The sequence below is a fragment of the Sceloporus occidentalis genome, unplaced genomic scaffold (genome assembly GCF_023333645.1).
Source record: "Sceloporus occidentalis isolate IW3139 unplaced genomic scaffold, rSceOcc1.0.p SCAF_4, whole genome shotgun sequence".
NCBI classification, from domain to species: Eukaryota; Metazoa; Chordata; class Lepidosauria; order Squamata; family Phrynosomatidae; genus Sceloporus; species Sceloporus occidentalis.
In genome coordinates this window covers 39684030-39702520 of record NW_028316984.1, presented here as the reverse complement: position 1 = coordinate 39702520, position 18491 = coordinate 39684030, and the positions used below count along the sequence as shown (strand labels likewise).

Here is an 18491-nt window from a genome sequence, read left to right as displayed (position 1 = left end):
ATCTGAGGGGAAATAATGATTATTCAGTACCTGTATTCTGTAGATGAAATATTATCAGCTAGATCAGCCTTGCTGAATAAACGTTGCAACATCTGTGCATACTCTGCTTAAGCAACTTCCATTCCTGTTTAAGTAATTTCAGTTATCTTATGAATTTGTGGCTCCTTTGTGTTTCAGCCTAGAGGAAACTAGATGGTTATCTCAGACCCAATTGGGAGTGTGATCTTCTTTTAGAGGATATTCTTTTGTATGTGTGCTCCTATGCCTATAAAGAACTGCTACAGTTTTTTTAACAGGACTGACCTTCAGTTGTTAGACCGTGACTCACAACAAAGGGTGATAGGAGGACACACTCAGACCTTACCCTAGATCAAATGCCACTGCAGGCAGAGTATCTTTCACAACTATCTTTCATCATTTGAACTTTTGAATACCTTTGACTTCTGCATTTTACAACTCTGATGCAAAATTTGTATGCATGGTTTATTCCAGTGTCACAATGAATAAGTACATTTGCAAACATGAATCTGATCACAATCACTCACTTGCATACTGATTGTTAAACAGGCAAGAATATGAATTTTAGAAAATCCTTGTTTCCACTCTTGCCTCTGTCATTAACTCACTAGGTGGTCTCAGGCTTGCTGCTCTCTGATGTGTCTCAATAATCAGACTGAACTTTCCAAAGACCAATCACAAAATGTTGTTGTGTGCCTTCAAGTCATTTCCAACTAAGAACCTATCATGGGGTTTTCTTGGCAGGTTTCTTCAGAGGGACTTTTGCCATTGGCATCCTCTGAGGCTGAGAGAGTATGACTTGCCCAAGGTCAGCCAGTGGGTTTACATCATGGAGCCAGGATTCAAATCCTAGTCTGCAGAGTCACAGTCCAGTGTTCAAACTACTATGCCATGCTGGCTCGTCCCAAAATAAAGCATGCTAAATACAACATATTTATTGTGGTGGTGGTGGTTTCTGTGTGCCTTCAAGTTGTTACAGACTTATGGTGACCCTAAAGTGAAACTATTACGGGGTTTTCTTGGCAAGATTTGCTCAGAGGAGGTTTGCATTAAGTGAGTAAAATGACACACTATAATAAGCAGACAACTTTCACTACTTGAAGGAGCACCTCTTCTAAATAAATGTTCAATCCCTAGGGTTTTTTTTACCTTCTGTACAAGAAACAGCAGAATTTATAGCTTTACAATTGCTTGTTCTCTTACTTGTTGCATTTTCCTTGCTTATTTGTTACTTTTTTTACACCCTGCTCCTTTGCAATAGTGGGTGGTAATTCTGATTTTTCTTATAGGGTTGTTGTAATAGTTATGACTAGATAATACAGGTGTCTTCAATGCATATTAATGTAGTTAAATATGATGATAATGACCTTAGACTTGGGCTACTTTAACAGGTCTTACAAGTAACCAGCATGCCCAAAAGGGATATGTTAAATCTGAAATTTCAGTAAATTTGATGCAGAATTTGAAATGATTTCTGAGGCTGTGATGATCACTAACAATGTGCTACAAATGTGTCTTATTGATTCCCCTCCCCAATCAACTTATGCATTGAGGGTGGGAAACTATTTGCTCTGTCTGAATTTTGGACTTTGTCTCTCAAGAGCTTGATTCAACATGGCCAGAAGTCAGGGATTATGGCAGTTTTAGTCCAAACAATATCAGGACCATTCCTTTTCATTCAAAAAGGTTGCCAATCAGGAAGTGATCACAAAATGGTGACCATGTTGAATCTTTTAAAGCATTTTCGCAAACAGCTGACAGGCAAGAATGAAGGAGGGTAAAGACGGGGTGATCGGAATATTAAGATCTTAAAGATCTGAATGTATGGTAAGATCCAAATATCAAGAACTTATTTTGATTTGAGCTGATTATGTTCCTGTAGCAAACAGATATAGGAGAAGCCTGCATGTAAAGTAGAAATCAGACTAATCCTCGGTAAAGAGGTTAGCTGGGATCATCAGCACTGAGATGCCCAGTGCCAGCAAAGGCCTGTATAATAGTCAAAGGATGATGTTTGTACTGAGATTGCTGGAAAGATAGAACTGTACAGACTATGCTACTAGAAGCCCCACATAGTGAAAATTCCAGCTAGCATCTGTTTCTAAAACCAGAGTAAACTCAGCGTTGACAATCCTAAGCTTACAATGCGTTGGAGAGATACCTTTGCAGAGTGTAAGTACAAACATTGGGGATGGGGTGGTGGGAATAACCCATAGCCATGAATGCATTTGTAAAATCATTTCTATTACACTGTGCTTATCACAGTGGGTGTCAAAAGTGAGCTAAAAACCCCAAACAAATGGACTTCTCCCAGGAACTTGATAATATTACAATCTGCAGAAACAAACAGGGGTGGTTTTGTGGAAAGAACTTTGCAAAGTATAATAAATGGGTGTTGTAGATGTGCAACAGGAGCAGACCTATTATCAGGCGGAGTAAGGCAGCTGCCTCAGGAAGAAGATTTTGGACATCAAGAAAAGATAGCAAATTGCTCGTGATTAATTCATCACTAGAGTGTGTTGACTGCCAAAGATATGGCAGGAAGTACTTGTGTGACTGTCTGCCTCAGGTGCCACAATAATTTGGCTGGCATTGAGTTTTATTCAAAGGAGACAGACGTCCTTTGCTTCTCTGCCTCAGGCAGCAAAAATGTCTTGGGTGAGCACTGGTGTGCTGTATATAGCTTTGTGTATTGCCAGATGGGAACGTCTCATATAAAATCTCCCCTATTTTTGTTTTGATTATAATCTGTGCTTTCCTCCCAGGCAACCGAGTATTCTTGGTGTTTGATTTTTTTTTTAATGGATTTAGAATTAAGAGATTAAAAGATCACCAAGACAAATCCAGAGATGCTCTTGCGGATGCTGATAGCATTTCAAATGAATTACCTGCCCTTCTAAAACTTGATGGCTTCTTTAAGTAATTGATCAAATCAAATAAATCATCTTAAATATAAAACTAAAAACAACTGCCTGCCTGCCTCTGTGCAGTAAATAAAGATTATCTTGAGACATATGTCTGAACTGGCTTTAAAATTTAAAGTAATGTTTAATATATGACATATGTCTGTTGTCTATGTTCCTGTTCATCTGCATCTAAAGTTCTTACCGTCACCACTTGTGGGCTATATTACTGTCTACCACTTTTGTAACTACAACAGCAATCTATTTCAAGACAAAAAAATAATTCTTACACAATCTCTACAATTCAAAGCATTAATCTGTTAAAGTCTCATGGCAATCAGCAATGTATTGCAGTATCCAGTGTAACATTTACAAACTGCAGCACACAATGAAACTCCCTAGGGAAGTTTGGCTCTGTTATCTTCTCTGTTAAAACAACAAAACAACTGCAACAGCAACAGATCTGGATGAAGGGAAGCACATTCCATTTAAAGAAAACCATCAGCAACCTGTTAAATTTCTCCCCCCCCCCCCCGCCCATCAGTTCTGCTGGTGAGGTATTGGTGACATTCAGTCCTTCTTTATTGATTTATATTTAAAATATTTCTGTACCACCTTGTAATTATTATTATTTTTAGGACCGTGTGCTGAAACTTGCAACAAATTCTATATGGTGAGAGAAAATCCAGACAGGTTAAAATTTCAAGTTTACAGAGCCTAGCAATTTGGTTTTCCTCTTCTTTCTGTACAAATTCCCTCACTATTTGCCAGAAAGGCTTGTATTTTCATTGCCAACATCAGGAGGACTTGGAGATATTCCTGTTTAGATGCTTTGCATGTTTAACCTCCACCTTGGTGATGATATTGTCTTCCCTTCCCCATGACTTCTCCTTTGAGATAACTTCCTTACCTGACTGTGGACAAAAGATCTAAACTCTCAGGACTCAATTCTCAGTTGAAATAACTATAATGAGATCAACAGAAGACTCCTACAGGATCAGTCTGAGACTGGCCTGGTCCTCTGTCGTCACAATAGCCAACCAGCTACCTGTGGAAGCTCATAAACAAGGCAGGACTGATGCTACATGCCTCCACCCCACAACTGGCATTCACAGCTCTACTGTCTCTGATATTGGAGATGATATGTAGTTGTTACCATGTAAGGGGTCATTCCCACTACCAAAAACTTTGGATTTTGATTCAAGCTATATGCCCCTCATTCCCACTGGATATCGATTCTGATTCTCTTTGATCGATTCCAGTGGGGAAAACCCGGGGCAAAGGCCAAAAGCATGGAATATTTAGGTAGCAGTTATTTTGAGGTTCTTTTGCGAAGAATCTATCCCAACGCGTTTCCAATAAGTGGGAACACCAGATTGGCATCGATTGTTTCAGAGGGGAGGGGCAAATGGCAGAGGGATGTGTGTCATCCATCCCCAGAGATGTCACACACATACCCCAGTGCCGCCTTTTGAGGTCCTTTAAAAAAAAAACTAATTGCAAAATTGATAGATTGGCAAAGCAACTACTTGCAAAGGCGAGTAGGTGCTAGGGGCCATTCTACCGATTTTGCAGTTAGATTTGCTTTTAAAAAAAGAAAAAAAGAACACCCCATCCTCCTCCTCTTCCCAGCTCCCTTTCTTCCTACCTTCCTACTATCCTTTCCTCTTCCTGCCGTGCTGCCACTGCTTCTCCCAGGGGTTGTGGGGCTGGCGGTGCTGCTGCCACACCTCCACTCCTTCCCCGGGGCTGGTAGGGTAGGCAGGGCTGGCAGCGCACCTCTGCTACTTCCCTGAGGCTGCTGAGGCAGGCGGGGCTGGCAGCGCACCTCTGCTCCTTCCCTGGGGCTGGTGGGGCTGGCAGCACACCTCCGTTTCTTTCCCGGGGCTGGTAAGGCTGGTGCCGCTGCTGCACCACCGCTGCCACTTCTCCTCTGGTGGGACTTCCGGCACTGCTGTCACGCCGGACAGCACAGGGCAAGTGGTGGCGGCAGCCACAGTACCAACGTTGGAAGCCCCACAAGCCCCGGGGAAGGAACAGAGGCACGGCAGCAGCACCGCCAGCCCCGAGAGAAGTGGGGAAGGACAGCAGGAAGGTAGGAAGGAAAGGGGGAGAGGGAGAAGGAACAAAGGAAGGGAAGGGAAGGGAAGGGAAGGGAAGGGAAGGGAAGGGAAGGGAAGGGAAGGAGATTAAGGGAGAGAAAGGAGAGAGAAAGAGGGTCCAATCAGGACCTTCCGAGGGGCTGGCTGAAGGGCTGCTCTGTCTTCCCAGCTCCAATGGAAATGACAAGTGTGCCACCTAGATAAATCGATTCCAAACAGGCCTCCTTTTCATAGTGAGAATGAGGGGCCTTTTGGAATAGAATGAAATAGCAGGGTAGAGCCAGATCCGAATGCAGGTTATTCCACCAGTGGGAATGACCCCCAGAAGGCCTTTTCTTCCCGTTAATGGGTATGAGCACAACAATATAGTAAGTACTCATAGGCGCGGTACAGACCGCCCTGAAAAGGTGGGCTTAGAGGCTTCCAGTTTTCCTCCAGAGGGACGCCACAGCAGCCAAACCATGCAGCATCTTGTGTGGACGCCGTCATCAGTGCACCATTGGCACACTGTAGTGTGTCAATGATGAAAGTGCAGTGCCCAGAGGTGCAGACACAGCACTGCGCTTGCGTTATGTGTGCACACCCTGTATGGATGCAGCTGCATAAAGATGGTGCCATCCATACATGCTAGGGTTCTGGAGCATGTGGTTGCTGCACGCTCTGGAACCCTAGTATCAGCGACGGCACACTGCTTTTGGCCCGTCTGTCCCGGGCCATGGTCTGGAAGAATTCATCGCATTAAAAATCAAACAATCCAGATCTTTTTAGAAAGGATAAATGTCAACTGCACTTATACTTCTACTAAAATGACAATGCAAATAACTTCCCTTCCTTGGAGAAAGGCAGCATGGAAATGAAATGAAATGAATAAATAAATAAAATTAAAAGGTACAGAAGCCATCTTCAGTTTTCACTCTAGCCACACTAACTTCTGGAGACACAAATCAGAAAAATATATATTCATATAACTTTCAAGGTAGTAGTCTTACACTGAATTCTTCCTTCTTATTCTGCACACTAGAAAAGAAGGGCCAGGTGCTGAGACTAGGCCGCATCTATACTGCAAAATTAATGCAGTTGCAGTTTCCTGACTCTGCTTTAACTTCCATGACTATGGCATTCTGGGGTTTGTCGTTTTGTGAAATATTTAGCCTTCTCTCTCTGCAGGGACGTAGCCAGGATTTTGGGAAGGGGGGGGTCCAGATTAAGTGCCACCGTTATAATGGGGCTCGGGCACAGCGGCGCAGTAGTGCACACCATTCATTATATCTAATGGAAGGGGAGGTCTGGACCCCATGAACCCCCCCCCCCCCCCACTGGCTACGTCCCTGCTCTCTGAAAGCTCTGGGGCTGCAACAAACTACAAATCTCAGGATTCCATAGAAAGGAGCCATGACAGTTAAAGTGGTGTCAAACTGCATTAATTCTGCAGTGCTGCAGCAATCACAGTCATACCTTGAATTCTGACAACCATAAAGAGGACTGACTGTCACCATCAGCAGATAAAGGAAATAGTAAGGGGTTCATCACTCACCAGAAGGGCTGAAAATCTGTGGTTTGTTCAAAGGTGTGATGAAGTTCCACTGCAGAAGAGCATCATGTGTAGCAATACGAGGTAGAATCTAGTCATCAACAGCACTTAAAATCTGTCTTGCCCCTTTTCCTTCCTTCCTTCCTTCCTTCCTTGTCCTGCTTTTCTCCTTTCCTCTCCCAATACTCACTGCCTTGAGTAATAATGAATGTTCCCCATAACACAAAGGCCTCTCTGCCAACACCAATTAAATTCCCTTTTCATGATGAAGGGTTTTTCAGATTTAAAGGAGTAACCAAGGCAGAGCAGATGAATCTTGAAAACAGTAAAGAACAATTGAGAAGAAACTCTAAAGAAAGTTCAAGCAAAGTGTGTTGTTTCTGGATATCATTTCGGTTGTGCCAAAATCTCTAGCTGCCAGTTCTTTGTATTTAATGAAAGACTTAGTGGAACTGAAATGAGGGAACAAATGCCTCTTTTGAACACCCAAATTGGCTCATGCATTTGGTCAATGGCATCTACTGCTGTCATCATTTTGCTGACTGCTTTTGCTTTCAGATGGAGATTTGGCAGGAATTCTGGTGCTTTCCTTCATGATTTGCTGGCTCATCAGAGACAGGCTGAAAGAAAAAAACCTGATGGGAAAGTATGTCTTCATAACTGGATGTGACAGTGGCTTTGGCCATGCCTTGGCTAAACACCTGGACAAGAATGGATTCTGCGTCATTGCTGCTTGTCTCTCAGAGAGGGGAAGTCAGGAGCTTCGGGCCAGCACCTCTCAGTCCTTGAAGACTGTATTACTGGATCTGACTGACCCTTCCAGTGTGGATGAGGCTGTAAAGTTTGTGAGAGAAGAAACTGAGGGTGTAGGTAAGTGCATACCCTCCAGCTGTCTCAGTTTGGCAGGAAACATGATCCATCATCACCCGACTTTTTCAGATCCTTTTAAATGTTCCAATTTCCCTCTTCTCCTCCCCCTTTTGCTTTTTGTCCTCAGCTTACCTCAGTTGCTGCAAACTGAGGCTGCTGCCACACTGCAGAATTAATACAATTTGACATCACTTTAACTGTCATGGCTCCATCCTAAGAAATCCTGGGATTTGTACTTTGTACCAAAGCCCAAACAGAGGCTTAACATCTCACAAACTACAAATCTGAGAATTTCATACAACTGAGCCGTCTTGGAAGAAACAGATTTTCTAGTTCCATTTCAAACCGGATTTAGAACGGGTTACGGAGTTGAGACCGCCATGGTTGCCTTAGTTGATGATCTCCATCTGGGCATCAACAGGGGAAGTGTGACCCTGCTGATGCTCTTGGACCTCTCAGCGGCCTTCAATACCATTGACCACAGTATCCTTCTGGAACGCCTGGGAGAGTCGGGTATTGGGGGCACTGCTTTGCAGTGGTTCTGGTCCTACCTCTTGGGTAGATTCCAGGTGGTATCACTTAGGGACAGTTGTTCAGCCAAGAGGGAGCTCAAGTCAGGTGTCCCGCAAGGCATGATTCTGTCCCCAATGCTGTTCAACATTTACATGAAGCCCCTGGGTGAGATCATCTGGAGACATGGGAGGGGTGTTATCAGTATGCTGATGACACCCAAATACAGTTGGCCCTCCTTATACGCGGATTTGCCATCCGCGGATTTGAGCATCCGTGGATGGCAAATCGGGAAATTGTCCCCAATGGCGGCGTGCGTGCATGCGCGCCGCCATTGGGGACAATTTCCTTCTCCTCCCTCCCCTCACTTCCCTCCTCCCTTCCCTCCCTCCCTCCCTCCCTCCCTCCCTTCCCTTCCCCTTACTTACCTTTCTCTCTCGTCGCAGCGGCTTGGCCTCCGCTGCCGCCGCTGTGGAGGAAGCCGGGTGGCAGCGGCGGCGGCGGAGGCCAAGCCTTGGTTTCCTCGCCACCGCTGAGAAAGCGCACGATGGAGGTGCTGGAGGCCTCTTGGCCCCCAACAGCACCGCCACCAGGCCTTTCCTGCGGTGACGGTGAGGAAGTAGGGCTGCCGCGCCGGAGGCCTTCAAGGCCTCCCGCGCCGGCCTCCGGCCTCCTCCAGGCCTCTGCCGCTGTGGAAGGGCCAGATACCGATGCTGGAGGCCAAGAGGCCCCAGCACCAACACCTGCCCCTTCTGTGGCCGTGGAGGCCTGGAGGAGGCCAGGTGCTGGTGCTGGAGGCCTTGAAGGCCTCTGGCGCTGCTGCCCTCCACGCCTCCTCTTCCCCACCTCCGCGCCTTTTTTTTTGGAAGAGGAGGTGTGGAGGGCAGCAGCGCCAGAGGCCTTCAAGGCCTTCAGCGCCAGCACCCGGCCTCCTCCAGGCCTCCACGGCCACGGAAGGGGCAGGTGTCGATGCTGGGGCCTCTTGGCCTCCAGCACCGGTATCCGGCCCTTCCACAGCGGCAGAGGCCTGGAGGAGGCCGGAGGCCGGCGCGGGAGGCCTTGAAGGCCTCCGGCGCGGCAGCCCTACTTCCTCGCCGCCACCGCAGGAAAGGCCCGGTGGCGGTGCTGTTGGGGGCCAAGAGGCCTCCAGCACTGCCATCGCGCACTTTCTCGGCAGTGGTGAGGAAACCAAGGCTTGGCCTCCGCCGCCGCCGCTGCCACCCGGCTTCCCCCACAGCGGCGGCGGAGGCCAAGCCGCTGCGACGAGAGAGAAAGGTAAGTAAGGGGAAGGGAAGGGAGGGACGCAGGGAGGGAAGGGAGGAGGGAAGCGAGGGAGGGGAGGGAGAAGGAACTTTTGTCCCAATGGCAGCGCGCGTGCACGCGCGTCGCCATTGGGACAAATGGGACTTGAGCATACGCAGATTTTGTTATACGCGGGGGGGTCCGGAACGGATCCCCCGCGTATAACAAGTACCCACTGTATATTTCTCTATGTCTCAGACTGATGCAGTGACTAAGGATGGCATCTCTCCTCTGAATGCCTGTCTTAATGCGGTAATGGACTGGATGAGGGAAAACAAACTCAAATTGAATCCAGGTAAGATGGAGGTACTTGTACAGTCAGCCCTTCTTATACACAGATTTTTTTTATACACGGATTCAAGCAGCCACGGTTTGAAAATATTCAAAAAAAGTATAAATTTCAAATATCAAACCTTGATTTTCCATTTTTTAAAAGGGACACCATTTTGCTATGTCATTATATTTAATGGGACTTGAGCATACGCAGATTTTGTTATCCACAGGGGATCTTGAAACCAAACCCCAGCATATAACAAGGGTCCACTGTAATAGGGACCCCCAATCCAGGAATGGAGGTATGCCAACCAGTTCTGGATGGGGTCACACTTCCCCTGAAGGACTCTGTCCACAGTTTGGGGGTGCTCCTTGACTCGTCTGTAATAATAATAACAATAATAATAATAATAATAATACAGGAATATCCTCGCCCACTTACTTTTTTTGAAAACATGTACATCTCTCTGGCTATATATTCTAAAGGCTAAATAACATGGATATATAATTGTCTGCTAGAATAAACATTTGGGAACTCAATGCTTCATAAGGCAGGATGGGAAGCAGAACTTTCCCTTTCAATTGATAGTAAGACCTGGGAAAATATAATAATAATAATAATAATAATAATAATAATAATAATAATAAATTTTATTTTTACCCCGCCTTTCCATAAATATGATCAAGGCGGCTTACAAAATTTAAAACGTTACAATACAGGATAAAAAATTCAATATAAAGGTTAAAAGCATTACTACAAGGAATAGGAACAGGAAATCAATAAAATACACATGTCAAGGGCAAAGAGAAAAAGAAATCAATTTACAATGGTCCGGGGTCGAAAGGGAGAATAAGGGGCAGGAAAACGAACAATTTAACTAAGATGGGAAGGCCAACCGAAATAAATACGTTTTCAGATTTTTCTTAGTTTCCCATTTAAAACTAAGTCCATTGCCATTAAAGAGAATACTGTCAAGTTGGTCCATCAATAGTACACCCCCCCCCTGTCAAATTAGCTTGTATTTCTACCAATGTTAATCCAAAATTCTGGAGGGGTTGTGAAGGTAGGGGAACCTTTGTACATATGTGGCTGGATTGTCCCTTAGTGCATGAGTTTTGGACAGAAATTTTACAACTGATCTCCAAGATCACTAAACAAAGAATACAATTATCACCACTCCTGCTCCTGTTCTCCATTTTTATGACTGAAAATAAAGCCCTGCAGCATAAAGAACTTATTAGTTTGCTTCTGGCTGTTGCCAAGCTTGAGATAGCCAAGAACTGGAAAACTGGAAAGTTGAATATTGCAGAATGGTGGACTAGACTCTGGGACTTGTGGTTAATGGAGAAAATGGCAGACAATAACAACAGAGCGAGAGGTTTACACTCTGGATTGACCTTTCGTAAGATTTGGCACCCATTTCTTGAATACATCCAGCAAGATTTAGTCTCTAGACATCCCCCAATTTTAGCTAAATTTTTATGGAAACATGCCTTTCAGGATCCCTTTTATCTATCATTTTCAGGGTGTTATCTGGGTTATTGCCTGCATTTATTATTGTTTTGCTGTACTGTTTGTTGTCATGTTTTGTTTTAGGAACAAAAAGAGAGAAAAGAATTATCTTTATTCTTATGAAAATAATATCCTGTAGCATTCTGGGACAGGTTTCTGATCCCACTTTATCCATTCCTTCAATAATAATTCTCTTCTTGCCTTCTGACAAAATTGACCTTTCTAAAATGCTCCATAGGACTGTATGGCTTAGTCAATAATGCCGGGAGATCCATGCCCATGGCCCCCACTGACTGGATGCAGCTGGAAGATTTCCGCACCACTTTGGAGGTCAACCTCATGGGACTCATTGGGATTACCTTGAAGCTCCTCCCACTTCTGAAAAAATCTAAAGGAAGAATAGTCAATGTGTCCAGCTTTCTGGGCCGACTGGCATGTATAGGCGGCGGCTATTGTGTGTCAAAGTGGGGAGTGGAGGCGTTCTCCGATAGCTTGCGGTGAGTCCCTGTAGGTTTGAGGATAGTGGATTTTTGAAGAAATGTCTCTGTGGTCACATCTTATAAACATCTGGCAGCTCACATTGAGCTGATCTATAACTTAGTTTTGGTTAATGAGGAAATCAAATCTTAAATTACAATTTTAAATTACAGTACAGTTCGATTTTAAATTACAGTACAATTGTTTATTAATGTTTATACAATAGCACAGCTCTCCCCAACAAGACAAACTATAGGTGTGTTGGGACTACAGATCCGATAATCCCTGATCAGCATGGCAATTGGTTACCCTGGCTTGGGTTGAATGGTTGTGGTCCATTCATCCCCATCTCAGTATGGGGAATACTTAGTTGAGAGAAGCTGTAATAGCCAACAGTTGGGTTGTTGTGGGATTGGAGAGGGGAGAACAGAAACTCTTTAAAAATCATGATCAACATCCAGCCCTCACCATGTCAGCATATGTCCTTTAAAGTTGTTGCAGAATTGGAAATCCAGTTCCTCCTTGTACAGTGAGATTCCGCCATAGAAACCCAGCTGATGGCTCATCTGAGAGCTCATCCATGGCCAATCAGTGGCTGAGATGTGTATGCTGGGAAGAGTTAGCTGCAACTGGAGGGAAAAGATGTCACACACACACCCCAGACCTCCAGTACATGGAAGGGAAAGCTTGGTACAAGAATGCTCCACCAGGGTTCATAGAGGATCTTGACCCTGGTGGTACAGTGGTTAAATGCCATTACTGCAGCCACAATGTTATGAGTTCGATCCCAAAGGGCTCCAGGTGAACTCAGCCTTCCATCCTTTCATAGCTTGGTAAAATGAGTACTCAGCTTGTTGGGGGCAATTGGCTTGCAGATTGTAAACTGCTTAGACAGTGCTTAGTTCACCATCAAGCAGTGTAGAAATGTAAATGCAATTGCTATTGCTAATGCTGTGTTTCCCCCATGTAAGCCTGCTCAAGCTTTGTAATCTTCAGGGAAAGGCTTTCTCTCACTCTCACCGCCTCACAGTCACATTTGTCAAGGATGTAAGAGATGGCCTTCCTCAGTGGCTGCTCTGAGGCTGGAAAATCTCCTTTCACAGGACGGCAGGCTGGCTCCCTACTCTGCTTTCTATGGCAAACCAGTACGGGTTGCAATTTAAGTTTATCTATTACTGAAGAAAGCCGATAGAAAGAAAATCATCTCATTTAAGATGTGGTGTTAGAGAAGAGTGCTGAGAATGTCATCAATGACCAAGAAGTCAAACAAATGGATTCTAGAACAGATTAAGCCCAAGATCTCCCTGATGACTAAATTGAGGTTGTCATACTTTGGTCACATCATGAGAAGGAAAACCACCTATGAGTATTCTTTGCCTAAGAAAACTCTATAGAATTCATGGGGTCATTGACAAGTGACTTGAACATGTGCACACCAGTACGGCAAACATGTGCACACACACACACACATACATTGACAGTAAAAGCAAAACCGTTTACCCCAGTTGCTAGTGAACTGTTCCTCACTTTGCCACCACTGGGGACAAACTTGTTCTTGTTTTTTTGCATCAAACACAGGATTCAATTAGGCTAACTACAAGATTCACTTGCACTCTATGAATGAGCCCCATTGAAAACAGCAGAATATAATCTAAAAGAAACAGGCAGAGGATTCTGCTGTAAATGCAATCAATGCACAGTGAGTCCCAAGTACACAGCTAATGTTGCTCTCCTTCACCCAGTGTTAAACTATACATTATCCTTTCCAGACTTTTATTTTAATTCATTTGATGGCAGGCTGTGTACTGTGGGAAAGCACTTGTTTCTAGACCTTTGTGATCTGTTAACTATAGCTTAGAAGTTTTTTCATTAGGACTTCCATTGATAAAAGCTACCCTATTGCATAACCGTTTTCTGTTTTCTTTCTAGGAGAGACATGCATCCTTTTGGAGTTAAGGTGAGCGTTATTGAGCCAGGATTCTTTAAGACAGGAGTAACTCATTTAGAATCCATTGAGAGAGACTTGTTCAGGCTGTGGAACCAGCTGACTCCGGAAGTCAGAGAGTCATATGGGGATAAATACTTCATTAAGTGTAAGTGCTAAGCAGCAAAGTTTGGGGTGGCCTTGCACTCACACACACAGACACACCTGTGGAGAGAACACAGGCATATTAGAACCTTGGCACTAGCCAATGGGAGCAAAGCCAGGAAAAGGTGGAGGCTGCTCCCAGGAGTGAGTATATAAGAGGGAGGAGTAGGTTTGAAAGAGTTGTTGATGTTTGGTGTGCCCTGCGTGATGAAGAGCCATTGAGGATAGATTAGGCTGCTGTGAGGGCAGCTGGAAAGGATTTTAGGTACCCAAGAAAGATGAAGAGTGTTCTTAATTATATTGTTGTAGTATCTGGCAGAGGACACAGTGTTTGGTGACTAGTGGAGTCTCAGGTAACCAGAAGGGTTATAAGATACAAAAGTATAATAAAGGTTCTATGGGAACTTAGTCTGTAAGGGAACAAAGATTTTATATATATGGGGCTATGAAGAACCAATTACAAAGACAAGCTAAAGAAACTGTCAAACTGTGCAACTAATAAAGTATTTATACACCGTATCCATTGTGAACACCATCCACTAAAAGAGATACTGTATTCAGTCTGACTGGCAAATAATTTCTTATTTAGTTTCAGCAAGCAGCTGTCTGAAGTGATTTCAGAAACACATTAAAAATGCTACCAACATTGAGAAAAAACTTTTAGGTTTGGGACACATTAGTCAAAGAATAGTTGGTGCCAAGCTGGGGGGGGGGATGAAACCTGGGGTGCTGGCATCTAAAATGAGTTATAGTGTAGGAGACACTTAAGAGAGTCCTGAGTTCAAGTCTCGCAGTGAAGAATTGGTGGAATAGTGGCCATCACCTTCACATAATTGGTGGCCGCAGTGGGATCAAAAAGACCCATTGGTCTGCCAACCAAGTAAAAAAGTTGGGTGGGTGAGTCTCACCTTCACAACACCCCAACCTGTATACTAGTTTTGCAAGGATTTGGTATAATAAACTGTATACTAGTTTTGCAAGGATTTGGTATAATAAACTGTATACTAGTTTTGCAAGGATTTGGTATAATAAACTGCACATGAAACCTATGGTTTGGGGAAAATATGTGTTTATATAACTTCAGCTTGCCAGTCAACTTATGCCAACTTCATGCATTTCATTAGGGTTTTCAAGGCAAGGAATACCAGTTCCTTCCTCCGAAATATAGCCTACAGCATCTAGTAGATCACATGGGCAGACCCTGCTTAGCTTCCAAGATCAGATGGGATATGGTGCCTTTAGGGCATTCTTAGTATGTAACAGCTCTCTCCCCTTTGGCTCTCACTTGCCCAGATCCTTGCCTCTTCCTCTTTGGAAATATATCTGAGGCCCTCAACAGACCAGCAAAAAATTACAGCATAAGGACAGAGTGGGGGTGTGGCAACCGCTTGCCACCCAACCAACCACACGATACACAGCATCACACGCTGCACCCAAGAGCCGCAGAAAAGCCATGGTGGCTGCTATGGTGCCCTTTTTGCAGCTTCTTTTTGCACCATGGACCTGCTGGCTCTTAATGGTGGCTTGTCGAGCCCCTGAGTCAAGAATGCAGCTAGGTGGCTGTAAGCTTCCAGTCTGCATTTCTAGGTATATTCCAGACTATCCAGCAATCACCAAATTGGACAGTGTGAATTTTCCACTCTGGAAGATGCCAAAGAAATACCTTTGCAGCCTGATGGTTGTCCAATAAATTATGGGACTGTTGAGTTTAACAAGCAGCAAAGTAGCTATGATCAGTGGCATCACTGGGGTGTGTGTGTGTGTGTGCAGACCACACCAAGTAACACCCTAAAGGGGGGGTGACACCACTGCTCCTCAAACACCAACATTTTGGCAGAAACAGGCTGTGACATTCAAAACCTAATGAAATGCATGAGGTTGGCATAAGTTGACAGGCAAGTTGAAGATACATAAATGCTTTAAAAGATGGTGGGAGTATACGGGGGGAGCTCAGTGGGAGGAGAAAGGAGTGGCCCCAGAATTTTTTAAAATTAAATTTCAAATTTCAAAGTTTTATTTTTTTTTTAAATGAAATTTTTGAAATGTTTCTTTTTAACGGCATCACATTTTAGCCAAATCTTCACTGTGTGTGTATACACACACACACACACACACATTTAGGTTGTACATATGATATTATAATTTGAGGGTATGATTCTAATTTTGCTAGTCGTTTATGTCAGAATTATTAGCATTACATTCAGTGGTACATGGGAATTATGATTTATGAGTAACATTAGTACAAAAAGCATTACTAAAGATTCTATATGGTGTAAAATGGGAGGAGGTAAATAGAACCGCACAGGGTGACACCAACCCTAATAACGCCACTGGCTATGAGAGAGTGTGTGTGTGTGTGTGAAATAGCAAGCATGGGTTGCATTTTTATTTAAGGACTATGATAAACAGGGTAATACTTTCCCTTTGAGTTATAAAACCTGTTGTTTCACAACATTTGACGTCTTTTTAAAAATCTTCCTAGCAGATTTAAGGATGCAAAGATTATCGATGAACAGGCTGTGCGATGCGGATCTTTCTAAGGTCACACAGTGTATCGAGCATGCCTTGACTGCAAAGTTTCCAAGGACACGATACGGAATTGGATGGGATGCAAAGCTTTTGTGGCTTCCACTCTCCTATGCCCCTACATTTCTGTCTGATATGATGCTGAGAATGTTTTTTCCATTGCCAAGAGGCAGGAAAAATCCAACATCCAGGTTTCAAATGGATGTCTGACACCCGAGCTGCCAGTGTTTTGAAGCAGATGGCAGTTCATATTATACTGTCCAAATTCAGTTAATGCCACATCCTCAGAAGCTTCTGATGACAACTAAGGCAAGAAACCTGTTTGGACCCTGCTTCAGTGGAACTATGCTGGCAAAGGCAGTGGCTGCAGGGAGGGAAAAGGCCAGAAGCAAGGAATGAAGTCGACCATTGTTGCCATAAGCTGCTCGGAGAAGCTGCAGTTTTTGTCTGTCTTTTCTCACCGCCCATTCCTCAACGTTGGAAAAGGTTCAAGTGTTAACACAGTGAGACAAAATGATTCCATTCATACGGGACAGTGTGCATACTGTATATACTCATGTATAAGTCTAGAAATTTAGGTCAAAAAATTGACCCCCAAAAAACTGAATCGACTTATCCATGGGTCAATGTAAGTACTGTACCTTAATTCTTATTTAAAAGAAGAAACCGTTCCCTGGTGAAAAGCAAGAGTATAATCTGTCCTGGAAGCACTGACTCCCTCTATCCTCTCATCTATCCAGCCTTAAGACTGAGCACAAAGAGTTACGTGTGCTGGAATTTTGTAAATTCTTTGACATTGTTTTGCATTGCTTCATCCTTTAGATCCTTTGCTATATGTCCCTAAGTCTTATCCTCGACTTATCCACGGGTCATATCAAAATCCATAATTTTTCCCCCAAAATTTACCCTCGACTTATACATGAGGTCAACTTATAGTAGAGTATATATGGTATTTTCTAAACTAGTGCTGGGAAATCTTTGGACTACAACCCATATTCCGTTGATTGGCCATGCTAACTTGGGGCTTGAGGCATCACAGATTATACCTCATATTTTATCAGCCCCCATCGTACATTTCTCTTTCTTCCTCATGGATAGATTTTGAATTACACTCCATTCATCTGATGGATTCCACGTATGTTTATGCTATAGTAATTGTAGCTCCTTGGGTGTTGTGAATCCCAGCATCCCTTACCATACCCTGTGGTGGCTAGGGCTGCTGGGCCTTCCACATCCAGAAAGGTGCACAGTTCCCACTCACACCAATTTTAAGGAACTTCTCACTTCCTAGAAGACACACATGTTCCTTAGTCCCTATGGCAATGGTTAAGATCCTGCTCTGGAAGATGTAGCTGCACCTCCTGTCCTCTCAAAATACAGAAAGAGAGCTGGAGGTGTCTCTGTTCACCTCTCACTCTCCAGCAAAACAGAAAGGGCCACAGCTGAAAAATTAGGGGGGGGGGGCTTTTGTTCATTGTGTATGCAATGAATTGCAATAGCGTAAAGCATACTTACGGCACTGTAATTACTGGCCAGGATGCCAGCGTCATTCTAGATTGTGAGTGAAATTCTACAGGATCTGGTTACCTTTGTGTAAATAACTAACATCTCCTGGCCAGACCTCCTCTCCCCCCCCCCCACCTTTTTATTGTATAGTGGCTGCATCAAGAAAATGAAGTCCATTCTGCTAATGATTGGAATGAGGATGAATGATTTTCACCCACCTCCAACCAGCAAATGTGGCTGCAAAAGTCAGAAGCAAGATCCCTCTCCCAAAACCTTCCCACAGTCTCACTCACTGGTGGAATGGTGTAGAAGCATCTCCAATCACTAGCAGAATGGAACACCTTCTCTCACTACAGTTGATGCCAAGTAAGATATGTTGTGGGGGCAGTTGTGCTCGAGAGAATAGTGCCACAATTGTGACTATTTAGGGATCATGAATATGGATCATTTACAGATGTGTAAGTTCAGGGTACGCATCTGTAAAAGTGATCCTGAATTCTAACTTGCAGCTGTTGCAAGCTCCTCTGAGGATCGTGTGGCGAAAAAGTAAGCAAAAGTCTAAATGAAAATATAGTTACCCAGTTCTGAAGGAAATTAATTCTGTGGGTTCCCAGAGGCGCGGTACAGACCTCCCAAAAAGGGAGGCCTGCCAGTGCCTGTTTTTCATCCGCAGGGAAGCCATAGCCGCCAAACTGCATGGCTTCCCTGCAGAGGAAAAAAACCCTGCAAAAAGCAGGGGGGGGGGGTTGCCCCATAGGGCGGACATTGCGAGTGTGCCAATGGTGCACTCATGACGTCAGATGTGGTGTGAGTCACAATGGTGGCGGCCGTATACATGGGGGTGCCGCCACTGTTATGGCACCGTACCATA

The 18491-nt window shown here is 44.2% G+C and overlaps 1 protein-coding gene across 1 annotated transcript; it reads left to right on the top strand.

The window, feature by feature from the left end:
* Positions 1 to 3890: 3890 nt before the first annotated feature.
* LOC149313791 (retinol dehydrogenase 5-like) lies at positions 3891 to 17107 on the top strand. The gene is made up of 6 exons (XM_089523032.1): positions 3891 to 4066; positions 4817 to 5016; positions 7113 to 7424; positions 11261 to 11519; positions 13429 to 13592; positions 16074 to 17107. Exons 1-6 carry the CDS (start codon positions 3891 to 3893, stop codon positions 16322 to 16324), a joined length of 1362 nt encoding a protein of 453 aa, XP_089379158.1. The 3' UTR covers positions 16325 to 17107.
* Positions 17108 to 18491: the final 1384 nt, after the last annotated feature.